Source organism: Aspergillus ibericus, assembly GCF_003184845.1.
Source record: "Aspergillus ibericus CBS 121593 unplaced genomic scaffold BO80scaffold_4, whole genome shotgun sequence".
Lineage (NCBI taxonomy): Eukaryota > Fungi > Ascomycota > Eurotiomycetes > Eurotiales > Aspergillaceae > Aspergillus > Aspergillus ibericus.
In genome coordinates, this window is record NW_020292102.1 from 234402 (window position 1) to 250389 (window position 15988).

The 15988-nt window shown below is 51.7% G+C and overlaps 4 protein-coding genes across 4 annotated transcripts; 2 read left to right on the plus strand and 2 right to left on the minus strand.

The window, feature by feature from the left end:
* The first annotated feature begins 841 nt into the window (after positions 1 to 841).
* Positions 842 to 4737, plus strand: BO80DRAFT_169897 (uncharacterized protein). The gene is made up of 3 exons (XM_025713934.1): positions 842 to 1452; positions 1558 to 1758; positions 1817 to 4737. Exons 1-3 carry the CDS (start codon positions 957 to 959, stop codon positions 4621 to 4623), a joined length of 3504 nt encoding a protein of 1167 aa, XP_025579262.1. The 5' UTR covers positions 842 to 956; the 3' UTR covers positions 4624 to 4737.
* Positions 4738 to 6763: 2026 nt separating this feature from the next.
* On the minus strand, positions 6764 to 7786 carry BO80DRAFT_431504 (uncharacterized protein; the record flags this gene model as incomplete). The annotated part of the gene is made up of 3 exons (XM_025720748.1): positions 6764 to 7671; positions 7725 to 7730; positions 7780 to 7786. The coding sequence occupies 3 exons, from the start codon at positions 7784 to 7786 to the stop codon at positions 6764 to 6766; spliced, it is 921 nt and encodes a 306-aa protein (XP_025579263.1).
* Positions 7787 to 9879: 2093 nt separating this feature from the next.
* Positions 9880 to 10718, plus strand: BO80DRAFT_170086 (uncharacterized protein). The gene is made up of 4 exons (XM_025713935.1): positions 9880 to 10023; positions 10131 to 10420; positions 10528 to 10633; positions 10714 to 10718. Exons 2-3 carry the CDS (start codon positions 10161 to 10163, stop codon positions 10544 to 10546), a joined length of 279 nt encoding a protein of 92 aa, XP_025579264.1. The 5' UTR covers positions 9880 to 10023; positions 10131 to 10160; the 3' UTR covers positions 10547 to 10633; positions 10714 to 10718.
* A 1587-nt stretch (positions 10719 to 12305) lies between these two features.
* On the minus strand, positions 12306 to 15588 carry BO80DRAFT_451884 (vWFA and PH domain-containing RING finger protein; the record flags this gene model as incomplete). Its single annotated transcript, XM_025721911.1, has 5 exons — positions 12306 to 13467; positions 13519 to 14218; positions 14279 to 14508; positions 14563 to 15271; positions 15333 to 15588. 5 exons carry the CDS (start codon positions 15586 to 15588, stop codon positions 12306 to 12308), a joined length of 3057 nt encoding a protein of 1018 aa, XP_025579265.1.
* Between the last annotated feature and the right edge of the window lie 400 nt (positions 15589 to 15988).

Here is a 15988-nt window from a genome sequence, read left to right on the forward strand (position 1 = left end):
GGGCCTGATTATCTCGTCGCGCGTTCATCACAACCCATCACGACCCGGCGACTAACTGATCGATGGGAGATATGGCTGGCAATCGTCCTCAAAAATCACGAAAAAATCGTAAAAATATAGAGAAAAGACTGGCATGTAGCGGAAGCCGTCAAGAATGTTCTGTTCACGTTTTGAGGGGGTGGCAGCCTTGCACGGTCGGACTGCATGGCCGGTTCGATTTCATCAACCTGGGCGGCTAACTCCTCGTTCTGAGAGCATCAAAAACAATTCTTAGTGCGCTACCAATCAGCATGGAAAACCGCCCAGTTCACACCTCGCGCTAACCAGAGCCTTTAGACCCTGACCAGAACCTCACACCATCCACCCGACTATGATCCCTGCAGCCATCAACTCCTCCGTGCGCGTCTAATGGCATACCTGATCAGCATTTCACCCCAGGCACTTTTTGTCCACCACCATCATTCATACTATATTCCCCGCTAGCTTAGACTCTCTCTAGTATCATTATTTGTCTATCATGTCGACATTGATTTGCTGTTTCGATTTTGTCCCCACTCGAGGTTCGCATGTTCCGGGGTTTTTGAAACAATACCCCCGTCTATCTGACCCCTGGCATGGCAAAAAATAGAAGCATGGCGTTGATACTTCTTGATCAAGGCCGGCTTTCTATATCCATGACCTTGGGTTATACCAAGATGGCCTGAAGTCATAAAGACCGGCTTCATCCTCCCTCATCGTCTGTCTCTTCCCATGCACAGTTGTTGATTCAATCAGTTGACAACAACAAGATCATCATCCGGTTCCTGATATCTCTCTTCACTTGTCTTTCTTCATATAACTGTCTCTCTTCAACTGCACTATATCATCTCGCCGCTTCCTGGCAACGACTAAGCTTTGGTTACTTGACCATCGTGCTCCCGTGGGAGGGGCTCCCCAGCATTGCTGCATAGCACAAGATGTCCTCTGCGGCAACATCCCCTGCGGCGTCGTCCTCTGGGCTGTCGTCTCCTATATCCTTTGGATCCCCGGTCTCGGCCGAGGACGTCGCTGAGAACCGCGCTACTGCGGAAGCAAGCGACGTACCCGAGTCCTCGGGACAAGCGGCGCGACGAGCGGCGCGACGAGCGGCGCAACGGGGATCTGCACGGGGGAGGGCTAGAGGATCTGCACGGGGGGGAGCACGAGGAGGGACACGAGGAGGAAGAGTAACAAAAGGAACAAGGGGAACAAAGGCTGCAACAGGAGCAAGAGGGGCTGCACGAGGAGCAGCACGGGGGGGTGCAAAACGTGAATCAAAAGGAAAAGCAAAAGTAGGCGCAAAAAAAGGAGAACAAGGGGGACCAACAGGAGGAGCAAAGCCAGAAGCCAAAGGAGGAGCAAAGGGAGGGAAAGGAGCCAAAGGAGGGGAACCAGGTGCGGCTGGGACCACGAAGAGCAGCCGGTCACGCTCAGGTACCGTCCAACTCTCCACTTACCCACCATTGTTCTGTTGGGATACAACGGCGCTTGAGTCTGGACGTTTATCTCTTCTTGCGGTAACTAACCCTGTACGTGCAGGCTGCTTCACCTGTCGTGTGAGAAGGAAAAAATGTGATGAAAGTCGGCCAGTCTGCAGCTCCTGCTCCAAGCTCGCCCTCAAATGCCACTATAAAGCCCCCCAATGGTGGGCCACGGCCGAGCAACGCAAGGCGCAGATGGGAAGAATTAGCATGAGGATCCGGCAGTCGAAGATCATAGCAAAGGAAGGCAGCATGCAAGGTGAGCACCAGTCAATCCTAGGTCCATATAACCCATCTCTAACTCGTTGTGAACGCAGAGTACGTGAAGCGCGTCGGAGCGATGTCCCAGAAGACCGCCCCGCCATCGAGTTCAGAAGCCGTTGATGCAATGCTTGGAGAGGGATTCAACCCTTACACATACACTGCTACCCCAATGACGCCTCTTGCCCCCTACGACATCAACGTGACCACAGAGACCCAGGCCTTCATGTTACCTTCACAAGACAATGACAACTCCACGACTCCGGATCTTGCCTTGACTACTACAACAGCTCCAGCCTCGGCTTCTTCTTCAAGCTTGCCCATCGACCCGTCTCTTGACTCTGTCGGTGTACCATCTAGTTCCTCTGTCGGCCTACCAGCTTCCACTCAGAATCTGTCCTTTGGAACCATGAACTATACGGACCCCATGAATCCCTTGACGCCCATGACGCCCATGACACCAATGACGCCTATGAATCCAATGCACTCCATGAACTCCTTCAACTTCATGAATCCCATGTATCCCATGAGCTCCATGAATCCCATGACACCGATGACCCCCATAACCCCCATGAGCTACATGGATCCTTTGAACCCCATGGGCTATATGGGCTACCTGAACCCGATGAACCAGATGAGCTACCTGAACCCGATGAACCAGATAAATCAATTTAATCAGATGAAATCGGCAAGTCAGATGGGTTTAATGGACCAGATGGGCTCTATGGGTCAGATGGGCTTCATGAATCAGCTGGGTTCTAACCAGATGGGTTCTAACCAGATGGGTTCTAACCAGATGGGTTCTAGCCAGATGGGTTCTAACCAGATGAGTTCTAGCCAGATGGGTTCTAGCCAGATGAGTTCTAGCCAGATGGGCTTTATGAATCAAATGGGCTCTATGAATTCGATGAATCCGATGACGCCCATAACCCCCATGAGCTATATGGATCCCATGAACACCATGAATCTCATGGGCTCGGCAAGTTCCATGGACCCCATGAGCCAAGCAGATCCTACAACTTCGACGAGCTCAATGGACCCCCTGAACCTGGCAAACTCAATGGAACCCCTGCCCTCAACAAGCCAAGTGGACCTCATGGGCTCAATAAACTCGACAGACTCGACGAACCTGACAAATCCAGTGAACCCCATGCCCTCGACAAGCCAAGTGGACCTCATGGGCTCGATGAACTTGACAGACACGATGAACCTCACAAACCCAACGAACTCAATGGACTCGATCGAACCGACAAACCCAGCCGAGCCCGCGGACCTCGAACTCCCAGGAAACTCCATGAGTCCGTCATACCTAGCGGACCTCATGGACCCGACAACCCCAATGGAGCCCAGGAGCCCGACGAACCCAGTGGAGCATATGCACCCAATGAATCCTCCGCCAGCACCGGTATCAGCACCCGCCCAGAAGCAATCTTCAAGAAAGACCGGTAAGGGAAGAAAGACCAGTGAGGGGGAAAAGACGGGCGAAGGAAAGAAAAAAGGTGAAGGGAAAAAGACCAGCGAGGGTAAATCTCGAAAGAAATCCAGCCCAGTCCAGAACCCCCGCCCAATGGACAGAGGGTTAATGCAGCAGAACCGAACGCTGACGAGCTACCTTCTCTCTCTTATACCTCTCTCTGACGACGACAAGCCTCTGCTTGAACATTTTATCAATAGAGTGGTGCGGGTGGTGCTTCCCATTCCTGATATCTATGCAGGGAACCAGACACACGTGACGGAAATCGTCAACTCGCTGCAGAACAACCGTGCGTATCTCCATTGCTGCCTCAGCGCATCCGCCATTCATATGAAGGCTAGCCAGCGGTTGGAAGATCAGATGGATCCTAATATCATGGATCACCGCTATACCGCCATCTCACAGCTTTCCCGAACCCTGTTACATGGTACCGGGGATATGCATGCATTGAATGGCACGCTTGCCTTGATTTTCTACTACAGTGCGGTCAGCACCCCGGACGATTATCTTCCTGATATCTCATGGACACATCACTTCACAGCCGTGTGGAATCTCGTCAAGAAGCTTGACCGCCCACCATCTCCATTCAATATTTCCCTGATCGCTTGGATCGATATTCTTGGCTCCACCATGGTCGGAAGGACGCCCGCATTTTCTCATACCTATCGTACGAAGAACATGCGGGGGATCGGTTCCGGCCTTGAGCGGCTGATGGGGTGCAACGACCGTATCATGTACACGATTTCGGAGATCGCGTGCCTTGAGAACCTTATAGCCGATCCAACATCCAACATTGAGGACCCTGAAATCAGGAACCAGTTCGCTACCCTTACTGGCCAGCTGAATTGGACTGAAGAGCAAAGTCGGGGCTTCGAGGCCATCTACACCCCCCAAGGGGTGATCAGGCCGGACAAACTCACCAAGCACATCAGTGGGATATACCGACTTGCCGCCCGCATCTACCTTTACAGCGTCATGCCGGGATTTGATTATCACGACGGTACCATCATGAACCTGGTCAATTCCATCTCGGTTGATTTGACGTACATTCCGTCAGGTCCTAATGGATTTGATCGCTGTCTGGCATGGCCATTGTTCATGGCAGGGGTGCACTCTACACCGTCCAGCCATTTCCGAAGAGTCTTGACTGAGAGGGTGGCGGCTATGGGCTATCTTGCCAAGTTCGGCAGTTTCGGTCAAATGTATCGAATTCTGACGGAGGTTTGGAAGACCAGAGAGGGCCCTCTCACGACGCCTTCGAATGCCGCCCAGCCTCAGCCGGAAGCGTCCAACGCCGTGGGAGACGAGGGTTCGCAACAACCCCCAGCCCAGGACATTCACTGGCGCGAAGTCATGAAGCGCAAGAACTGGGAGTTCTTGGTCTTGTGAGAGGGGGCGTTAATCGGTAAGGCAAGGCTGGCGGTGTCAGCACCTCGTGTAAGTCGTTCTAAGCGGCGTGTTCCTTCTCCATGTTATGTCGTTATGTCGCCATTCATATTCTCTCTCGTATTGATGTTCTGACTTCTGCGTTGCTGGGTCTGAAGTTTCAGTTGATCTGACTTGTTTCATTTCGTTGCCACACTCCTTGATCCCATCAGTTGCTAGCTAGCTGGTCTATGACTTGTGTTGAACTGCCTTGTGCTGCGTTCTGCTTTGCTTTGTCCTGGTTGTTTTCCGCTCACATGCTCGCGATCACACAATGCTCCTTTCTACATCTTTTTTCCCTTCTTAGAACATTTTGTTCTTTGGCGTTGTTGGCTGTGTCAACTCCTACATTCCCTGATGCCTTCTCGAAGAAGCTGCTTGCTCACTTGTTGTGGCTTGCATTTATGTTCTTTTCATCGATTTCTCTTTTCTATATATATTTTCTTTCCTCTCCTAAAACCTTTCTCCTTTCCCCCTCTTCGTCTTCCCCTTTTTTTATTATTCTGCTCTATACCATTTACACTTTCTAGATACCTTCTTAGTCCTTCGCTACGACCACGGCTACGCATTGATGACTATCTGTGCTGAGATTTGTTTGTTAGTCGTTAATGTGACTTTTCAGTTTTTCCTTATCCATATACAGCGTAGTCACGTAGAAAGATGACTTGACCACGGCGATGCGATCGCTATGTACACCCCAATGATGTAGTATGTCCAGGAGTTGTAGAACAGCCATCTTCACACTTTTTTCCATCATCCAAAGAAAGCATCCATTCAACACTAACTCTACGAGTGTAGCAACCCCACCACCAAGCCCATCGACCCATCCCATCTACTGATCCCTCTGCACTCTACTCAGTACTTAACACCTCAACACCATTATATCCAACACTACTCCCACATTCACACTAACAATCAAGCCACCTCGTCCCTACCCCACATAACCCACTTCATCCAACATACCAAGCACCTTTTCTCCCAAGGTATATCCCACAAGAAAGAGAAATACAAAATATCCCTCCCCCACGACCAACCCACAAAACCAACCAACGACGCCACCGCACTGATATACCCACAATACTAACATTGATAGATAAATAAATAAATACCCCTCAACAAGCGCGTATACATCGTCTAAGCCTATCAACGCAACACGACTACAACACCACCACCACCACCACCAAAACCCAAGCGACATTCCCTTTCCCACGGGGTCCCTGACCGCGCGGACAACACCTCAGCCTCAACGCCCCCACTACCAACTACCCAACTAGAGTACTACCAGACTACTGCCAGGCTCGGACTCTAATCAGAAAAAAGGTATAAGTTCCACACGGAAGGGAATACGAAGCCTCATCGGCCCAGGAATCGTACTACCGCGCTCCGTAAGGTATCTAGCTAAGAGTCTAAGAAGACAGAATCGGACTTCGTTGGGCCGGTGCGGTGTGGATTCAGTACCTGATTGGTGGGGAAGGAAGGTAATGTGGCTCGAGCACACGTGGGAGGATTCGATCCTGGAGGCTGGAAGCTGGAGCATGCTTAGAATCCTTCCGATTGCCGAGAGGTAGGGGTGTGTTTTATCTTGGGTGGCTTAGTGGGTAGGGGGTGGGATTGGAGGGTATTTTTGGGATGGATCGGGGTTTAGAGATGATTTGGTGTTTCAAGTTTCGGGGAGTTTTTAGATGGATTGTTGTGATATTCGGGGCTAGTATTGCGCTCTAGCGGTCATAGGGTTCGGAGACGGAAAGAAACGAAAACAGACGGAAACGAAGGATTCGTAGATAAGCCATACAGGTCAACGAATGCAAATGATAACATCTCATAACGCCATCCCGGAAGTCCCACACACATCATGCACACCAGAGACCATAGTACAGCGAATGAAACCGACATAGGAAAGTCGTAAAACCAACCAAAATGCCCGATAATGTACCCCCCGGCCGTGTACAATGCACCCATAACAAAATGAAGTACTAAACAAGGAATTCACCAGGACCCTTGTTAATCAGTAGTTGATGATAACAGATCACTCGGCCAAAAGGACATGTGCCCAGCCAGAGTGTACACTCCTTGGTTTTTGAGTGTCAAAAGGATGTTGAGATGCTTATGTAGTCCGACGACTGGCGTTCTTTCTCCGCTTGCCTTGCGGTGGTGGGTCAAGTTGAGGTGCCCGCTTATACGTGACTGTGGTGGTGACGACGTGTCGTACGCAGAACGCATTTCCAGTTTCACTGACAGGGGAGTCAAAGAAACGTTGTTGTCTCCAGTCTGATGGCGTAAATGGTGAGCGAAGGGGGTGCGCACTCCGTGGGGACGCGGACACAGGAGTATAGAGGTATGGCGCAGGGAGACGCATGCGTTGAATGTGGGTAGGGCTTTTGGCCACCATCGGAGCTCGTGGTCCCTGGGAAGGTGCCATGGCAGTTGTGCTTTTGGGTGAGTTTCCGCTTGGGAACGTGGTCGAGGTGGCAGTGAGGGGTGGAGAAGCGGGAGAAGGGCGAGGCTTGTCACGCATGTATTTATAAAAGTTCTCTCGAGAGGTGGCCGGCTTTGAGAAGATAGGACTGAAAGTATTGAGAAACTCTGTATACGCTGGTGGAGGAGTGATAGTGACAACCTCGTTCTCGTTGTCGTCCTCGTCTTCTTTCTTGACCTCCTTGATCGGCCTGTCTATATCGAGGCATGTCCAGGTACGTTCCCGAAGTTCGGAGGGAAAGGTCATGTTCTTTGGCGTGCTCAATGGAGGAAGAACCGGCTTCGTCGGAGCCATCTTGCACTGAACAGGCGATGTCTGCGCTGCCTCTAAAGTGGATGTGGGGAGGTGAATGGTATGGTATGTATGAGAGGAGTGTGAATAGAGTTGAGGAAGCTGGCCAGCCGGCTTGTTAAGTAGACAATGAAGGTGATGATCCGGATGTGGTGGATAGGGGCGCAGGGCACCAGCAGCCTTATCTAGGCCGGGGCAGCGAAGGGAAGGATTGGAGTTTGGGGGCCTTCTGGAAGCGAGAGGATCTGGATAGCAGTCAGAAGCATATACTTGCTGTCAGATATGCCCGGAAACGTACCGATTTCTGTACCAGACAGTATCGATACCGGCGGTGGTACCGTATATTACCTAACCCGACATGGTTAGTTCCGCTCAGCTGTCTAAAATAGCAACAGACGATCCAGTCATCCACTTACAAGACACCCGGTCTAGGAGCAAAATAAGAACAGCCTGCAGGCGATGAACTCTTGCACAGCCCGGAGCTGGGTAGTCGGGCCCTGTGCTGGGATCTTGGGTCGACGCGGCAAGTGAGCTGGATTCTGAGATGATCCCGTTGAGCTAGCAGAGGTGCACAGTCCAGCTGATACAACCCCAAATTATGACCGCAGAATGACACAAGGAGAAGGAAAAGGCAAGACTTTTGTGGATGGTGATGAGAAGCAAGTTTAGCCAGGACCTGCGGCCATTTTATAGCCTTTGTCTGGATACCCCTTCCTGCTGTCGACAGCAAAGGAAGCGTCTCCAGCAGCGTTGTCGCGCGCCATCTGAATCACGTCTCGTCTCTGCACCTCCTTCTCTGGAGATCTTGACGGCTATCTTCCTTGCTCGACTCGCCTATAATCCTATCTGCATGGTTCGTTGCAGAAACGCGCGCGGTTCTACAACCACTGTTGGACTTCGTTGTCATCACAACCAGCAAAGAGTACGGGGAATCCCAAACGTGCTCCTGCAGAACTACCGACGCAAACGGTATAGCCTGAAGAAGATTATCCAGGATCACTGGCATCATAGACGCTATCGGTAGGCTGTGTTCCAATCACGGAGCGGAAATCGCACCTTGCTGTTGAGATAATGGTTTCAAGTGGACGCCCCTTACATCTTAAGCTCGCAGACATGGTGCTTTGCGGGGATGGGACTGGACCCTGGAGAGGCGCCGAACATTGATAAAATCTCGTCTGAGTTGGCAATGGAACCGATACCTTTGGCCATCGCGCCTTCCTGGAGGAGACAGAGCGGCAATGGCCGTTTGTTAAGTCTCAGAGAGCCGTCCTTTACCCAGATTTGAGTGCACTTTTGCCAAGTGTGATATCTAGGTATGTCACTTAGCGCTGGGCGGGTGGAGCTGGGCGCCTGTGCACTCCCGCTCTATTCTACATAAAATCGTACTACAAAGTGCACGGTGGTCCGCCATGATGACTCAGTAATGACTGTTGACATATTCCACTGACATGAGTGCCTATTCCCCTGGATGAGTCCGATCCGGGCTTCTCATAGTGAAAGCTACGAGGCTCAGCCATTTCGTATCCTACAATGGCCTGCTTACTTCATCTCTTGTCCCAGTGTCACAATTCTATTTTTGAGCGGTAGCATTGGCACAATCATTCTAACTCCATCGAGATGGTCGTGGGCGCTTCGGTGAACACCAGTCACCCATGGTGGAATACAATTGGATGATTGGTAGGAATCTATAAACAGCAACACCGGCAGCGCAGTGGCGTCATGGCAGCATCCCGATGCACGCTACAGCAAGAATCCAGGATCTGCACCAATGAACGTCTGGTCTGAGGACTCCAGAGCTCCGAGTTAGCGCAGAGGCTAAATCTGTGACGGTTCATGTTCAGGAAGCCCATCCTTCCAATCAGGCGGGGGATTAAGCGCTGAGGGGATATTCTTGGCAACAGGCCACCCCGGCGGGTACTAAGATTAGATCTGCCGCCGTTCTAAGAATATGATCCCTGCAGATCCGGCCTATTTTTGGATTCCTGCACGCTATCTCAACCTCATAACTACACCCCCAGTGTCTACTCGACGCTCTGAGCAATCCAAATACCGGGGAAGGCTGCTCAGATGGTTTATAAGATGGGGTCATTCTATTCCTTTGCGATGCACTTCTCTGATCGGTCTGAAATTGATCTCAACAAACCTCGTTCATCCAGCTTCAATCACTCAACGACAATCACATATCCGAACCCCAGACTACTATCAAACCAGCACGCAACCTAAACGACATTGCGTTCTCTATCAGCCAATCCGAATGCAGCACGAGGCATCCCGCTGATCAAACCCTCTCTCGTACTAACCGGATGGCAAAACCCATCATCCACTTACACTAAACCCCCCATCCCCCTCCTCCGCAGCCCACCCCGAGAGCTAGCTGATCAATGGCTGCTTAGCCGTCGTCTCCGTCACACGATGGTCTCTATCGAGCAGACCTAATTCATATGCAGCCTAGACAAGAAACGTTATTGTCGTTTGTTCTATTCCTGTCCTTCCTAGGTTGTCTAGGGTCCATGGAGTTCATGGGTCCTTCCGCGCTTATGGTTTTCTGCTAACTTCCCTCATTGATCAATCACGTCGGGCCTTGGTTCACTAGTCAGGTAAGTGTCCCTGTCGGTTCGGAAAGCTCGACATCCACGCTACCATACCTACATATCTCTCATCCCATCACACGGGCTTATTCTCATTTGTCTCCACTATCAACCAGAGCTACACCCATCCAGGGGTTTCCCCCGCCATGAGACTGTTAATTATAGATCACACTATCATCTCAGCGCTTGCATCCATCTCCTGTTCCCCTCCTCCCTCCTCCCCATGCTGCTTGAGATACATATCCCTACCCTACTCGTCCGTCCTAGTATGCGTCTGTATGATACGGTATCGTACATGCTCCCTCCCCCTACCCAGTCGGGTGCATACTCCCCCTCAGCCATCAACTTCGTCACGTTTAGTGCCATCTATCACCCACATTTCTAAAATTGGATCATATTTTCTTTGGTGAGTCTCTCAATCACTGTTCTCTATTCTTGTCGGCGCTTTCTGTCGAATGCCTTCTATAGGTCGCTCTTGGGATCATCTCTAATAGTTTCCCCCACTCAATGCAGGCATGTATCACGGCCATGAGCTACCATACCATGACTTGTTTCTTTGTCCCTTCTACCCTGTACTTGGTGAAAGATATGACGCCTTCACTACTTCAGCTGGTGGAAGGTTAGATCACACCCATGATCATGACCCTGGTCTGCGTCAATTGACGAGAGCCGGACACTAATACAGGAAGACCCTCACAGCCATGCATGCCCCTCCTCACTAGCGTTTCACGTGTGCAGGATTAGCACTATGATCCTTCCGTGAGATGCTTAAGTCAGTTCTACCTAGGCAGACCGGTCATCCGACAGAGTACGTATCTTTCTCGTAGGCCCATCCATCATGCCCTGTCCCGAGTTCTCGGTGACACCCCGCTCTCAGAAGCATCACGAGTGCATAAGCCAGGCACAACCTGATATTCCTAAATCCTCTCTGGTAATTCTTCCCTTGGTGACCTTTACCATAATGCAAAATGCCATGATCTGGCAAAATACCACCAACACCAATAGATTCAACGAGATTCCTTCGGTCTAGAACAATCAGATTTCTAATGGCCAGAGACTTCTCCTCTTCTCCTACCTGACCTATCCCCTCCCTCCCATGCCATCCATCACCTGACATAGAACATCTACAATCAAGTGATTAAAGCACGTGCTTTCGCATAATCCCACAATTGCACAATTACATACAGGACTATCCTCACTTCTTCACCTCGCTAACAACCTTGATGAGTCCATCCATCCCTCAAAGCTATCTATCATAACATCCTCCATCCCACCATGACCTCTTCCAACGCTTCACCTACGAGCCTAACCTACACAGTATTCGCCACCTATGAGAACTACCACGCATTCTGCTACATAGCCCCCACTACCTGATTCTATTATCTTTCCTCCCAGGGATACATACCTATGTAGTACTAACCAGCCACCTTCTAATAAAACCGATCTCTATCCGAAAGATATCGTTTTGCGGACTTTGGGACGTAGAGTATAGATTCAAAATCATTCATTCATACCATTCACTCACTGAACAACTGTAAGTATCACGGACACCCAGAAGAGGAGGGGGGGGGGTCGTCGAACAAGAGTACAATAGACACGTCACGGTATGTCCTGTCGCGTCGGGAGTGAGATGAGGGAGTATTAAATAGGTAGGAGGGATATTCAGAATCACGAATAGTAAGTAGAAAGATGCATTCAAGGGATTGGGGATTGATGAGAATGGAGTAATAGGGTCAGTGGTGATTTTGTGGGATGCAGAGACCAACTAAGCCTAAGGTCTATTAATGGGAGGGTAGAATAGGTGGAGTATATGTGACCCTTGGGATGGATGGACGTGGCATATTGTTTCGCACGTGGAGCTGATGGGGGCGCTTTCAGCGGGGCAAGATGCGGTTTTCCACAGCACGGGCGCACGATCCACTACTACATGACCAAAATTGGTGAAAGCCACGCAGATAATGCATCAACTGGATCATGAATTGCGAGTAGACTTGTATAGAGATATCATGACTGCCACCCATACCCCAGGAGACGTAAATCATTCAAACCCAAACATATCCCTCCCAGCCTATTAGTTATATGAACGAAACCTGGTATGTACAGGAGATTCCAGTAGAGATACGAAGAAACAGCCAGAGTCGGAAATCAAACCGTGGTATCATGTCGCACAGTCGTGGTAGAACAGAGTGGTATCATAATGAAGAAAAGAAAGAAAAGAAAAGGAACCAGACGAAGGACTGAGGGTCGTGTTCAATAAAAAGGACACGTTATTAAATCGGCAGTCGTCACACTTATTCTTCAGTCAACGCGTCATCGCCAGTTTCACGCCACTCCTTGGACCGTTCCGTCAGTCGTCGCACTCCTTCGACTCGCTGGGCCCAGTGCGCCTCGGAAGGCGACCGGAAAGTGTATGCTCGTTGCGATGAGATCACCCCAATCCCTTGCAGCACAGCCTTGCGGGAGTCTCGGGAGAAAACTGCCGGATGATTGATCCATTCCAGCGCCGACTGCAAGTCGGCGTCCAACGCTGTGATCGTCTGTCCATCGACGGCAGACACAGACGTGATGGTCGCCGTATCAGAAGCCGCCGAGGAGTGGCCGTCATACATAGACGACTTGGGAGAAGACGAAGTAGGAGTATCTGCTCTGCTGCCAGAGTCACTGGTACCCACCGGCCTCATGCCGGGGAGGGGAGGAAGTCCACCTTTGCCCAGGCCCTTCAGGATACTGCGGGTCTCGGTCAACAGGTGCTGCGCACGGTCATGCTGCCCACGAGAGATCAAGGTCAATGCTCTTGTCAGCATGTCAGATGTCAAAAGCTCCATGCGTCGCTGAACAATGGACGGATGAGGAGGGATTGCCGGAGTGGATGGGCGACCAGGCTTGGCTTTCGGGTTTGGTGGAAGCATGGTAATCGCCAAAAGCGACGGTCGGGGCGGATGGGTGAGGTGACCCTCCCGCAGAAGATCGCCATAGGTGAGATCTGCTTGGATCAGAGGGACCTCCTCCACGCTTGCCACACGTTGGTCGTCGCCGTCAGACATGCCCCCAAGTGCCTCCAGCCCGGAGACTAGACTCTCCCACGCATCCTGGGGCGTCAGGTCTTGCGTTGAGTTGTCAGGGGGGATGACAAGTTGGACGAGCACGTCACGCTTATCACCGAACCGCAGGTCCCCGAGGGCAGCCTCTGCATCACGACCAGTAGCTCGTTTAGTTGTATGTAGCGCTCCACTGATTTTCACGAACTTGGCGGGAGAGCCCTCGGGCAGACGAAGCTTCAGCTTCACGTTCTGGTGGGAGGTGGTCTGCAGCGCACCCAAGCACCCAGCGACACACTCCCGAAGCATCATCCAGTCCTTCACATAGAGGTATGAGCCTTTGGTGCGGGTCGAAAGTTCAATGATAGTGTCCGGCTTGTGGGTCAGTCCAAGGCCAAAGGAGTGAATGTTAACCCTGTAAGCAGTTAGTGGCCGTCAGTTTGCGGGGAATTTCAAGGGAACGAACTTGGCAGCTTCAGCCCTGGACACAACAAAATCCACGCTGTCGGGATCGGATGTGGAAGTGTCGCTGATCAAGAGGATAGTAGAAATAGGGTTCGATGCCTTCCGTTGCATCAGCAAGTCCATGGCCACGTTAGCACCTTCGACCACATCTGCGCGAAGACTTTTCTGTCCGACGGGACGGATATTCTCAAGGACCTTGGGCCATCCAGGCCACGATTTGGTAGTCATTCCGACAATGGGGGATCCTCCACAGCTAGAGCCAAATGTCACCAAGCCCATACGGTCCCGAGGGCCAAGATTCTGCACGAGGAACCTGAGCGCATCACGCAGAAGAGTAATCTTCAGACCTTGCATGGAAGATGTGACGGGAATAACAACCACAAGGTCGAGCGGGATATGAATGGATTGCGCCGGGCTCTCCGGTTGAGTGTTCGTATATTCAGTGATAGCCGTGTTGATTGACCGGGCTGCTCCGTAGGATGAGTTGATAGAGGCCTGGCGTTTGATCGGATTGTTTCGGTAATCATCCTCCTCTGCGCCCGAAGCATCGAGCTCATAATCAGCATTCCGGGACACGCCATCCATTGGATGAAGATCAAGGAGGGAACGACGCCAGAGCTCCAACTGACTACGGTTCGGGAAACGAAGGTAGAAGCAGGGAAGCTCGGCGACGGACAAATTCAGCGCCAGGATGGGCTCGTCTGCAGCAACGGTTAGCGATTATTCGCCAAATTATTCTCTCAATACGGCGGAAGGCTCACCTGAAGCGGCTTCCATGCTGTTCAGGTGCTTCTTGATCAGGATCGAGCCTTTCAGTGTACAGCGGGACGCCTTAGGCTTGGACTGATCATCCTCATACTGACGGCGCGAAGGGGTCTTCTTCTCCTTGACACAGATGAGCATCTCTCCAAAAAGGTAGCATTCCAGCTCCTGCCAGGATGCACGATCCTTTCCCACGCTCATCTGGCCGTGCAAGCGGAGCTTTCCAAACCTAGGTTGCCGTTAGCGTGTCAGATTAAATCACCCATCCCAATGGGCCAATTACCGGTTGAATTCAAGTCCGTGCCAGTTGTCTACCTTGTTCCGCAACTCCTCGGCAAGTTCATCCAGGTTCTCTTGGCTTTCATACGGCGCTTGTTTGGGCTCTTGGCCGGTGGAAACTTGCATTGCACCGTAAGGTTCGTCCTGGGGCTGCTCGGTGCTTTGCAGATCATTTGCATCCGGTTGCCAACTGCCCTCGGGTACTTCTACCGTGATCAGGCAGGTTAGAGACTGCTGCTGGCGAGACCTGTTAAGTGTTGGGAATTCGCTACGGATCGTAACAGTCGGCGCGGGAATTGGGTTCCTGGCAACGGTGGGACGCGAGCTGATGTCGGATTCCATGGCTTGCACGTCGTAGTCATGCCGTCTCCCGTTGGCTACATGCTGATGGGAATCGTTGTAATCGGATGACCCGGCGACGCTTCCATTCCGCGAGTGTTGTTGGCGGGAACCCATAGTCAGGCGCTCAAGACGCTCACGTTCGCGTTCGCGTTCACGTTCTTGTTCGCGGTGACTGCTAGTGTCCCGGCTGTCACGTCGGCTATAGGCATCCCGGCTCTCACGGTTGGGTGGCCTGCTTCCTGCATGGCTTGTTGTATCACTGGGCCGTCGTGCCTGGACTGGGACGGCTTCCCATGGAGGAAGGTTGGATATGCCACTTCGATGCGTCGCAGCATCGCTAGTCACGGAGCGGACAATGTTGCTGAGTTTCTCTAAATGAGGTAATGATCAGCCCTCTTACATTCCGAACCCTGCAAGAGTGGTAACACATACCGAGGTCCATCATGTTTCCGCCACGACTGGTATCGAGCCCTAACGGCGCATCGCATGTTGGGCAGTACTGGCCTTCATATTCGCGAATATATTCATAGAAACAAGCCTCGTGCGAGACATGAGTGCAGGAAAATTGGAGGACACGCTCTCCACGCAAGGTGTGTTCCAACGGCTCGTCACAGATGGAGCAATCAGTACCAACGAAGGTCCTATCTCTCCGCGTCCGGCTGCGGTCAACGTCCATTACGCCCGCCATTGGCCTATCTGACCTGGAGTTGGAAAGCACACTGGATGAGCTGGGATAGGGATTTGACGACTGGCCTGGACCAATCGAGGAACCCGCGGTGGTGGTGGAGGCGGCGCGAGACCTAGCAGGGTGAACAGAGTAACTGGTCCCGGGGCGCTCTAGAGGTATGTAGGTGAATGTTCGGGGAGGTGGTGGTGGCGAACGTGATTTTGAGCTGGAGAAGAAGTCTGCCAATGATAATGGATCCGTCCAGGTCAGTGATGGAGAAAGATGGAAGCCGGAGCTAGAGCAGACGCCAACAGAGACAACGGCAGAGACGGCTTGATGCGGTAGTAGAGCATAACACCAGTGTGGAAGGACAGGGGATAGTGATGCGATTCACTTGCTCTCCTCCCAAGTGAGTATAGTG

Coding starts and splice junctions, on each gene's coding strand:
- BO80DRAFT_169897 (XM_025713934.1), top strand. CDS start 957: ATGTCCTCTGCGGCAACATCCCCTGCGGCGTCGTCCTCTGGGCTGTCG. Junction 1,453..1,557: donor GAGCAGCCGGTCACGCTCAG/GTACCGTCCAAC, acceptor CTGTACGTGCAG/GCTGCTTCACCTGTCGTGTG. Junction 1,759..1,816: donor AAAGGAAGGCAGCATGCAAG/GTGAGCACCAGT, acceptor TTGTGAACGCAG/AGTACGTGAAGCGCGTCGGA.
- BO80DRAFT_170086 (XM_025713935.1), top strand. CDS start 10,161: ATGAGACTGTTAATTATAGATCACACTATCATCTCAGCGCTTGCATCC.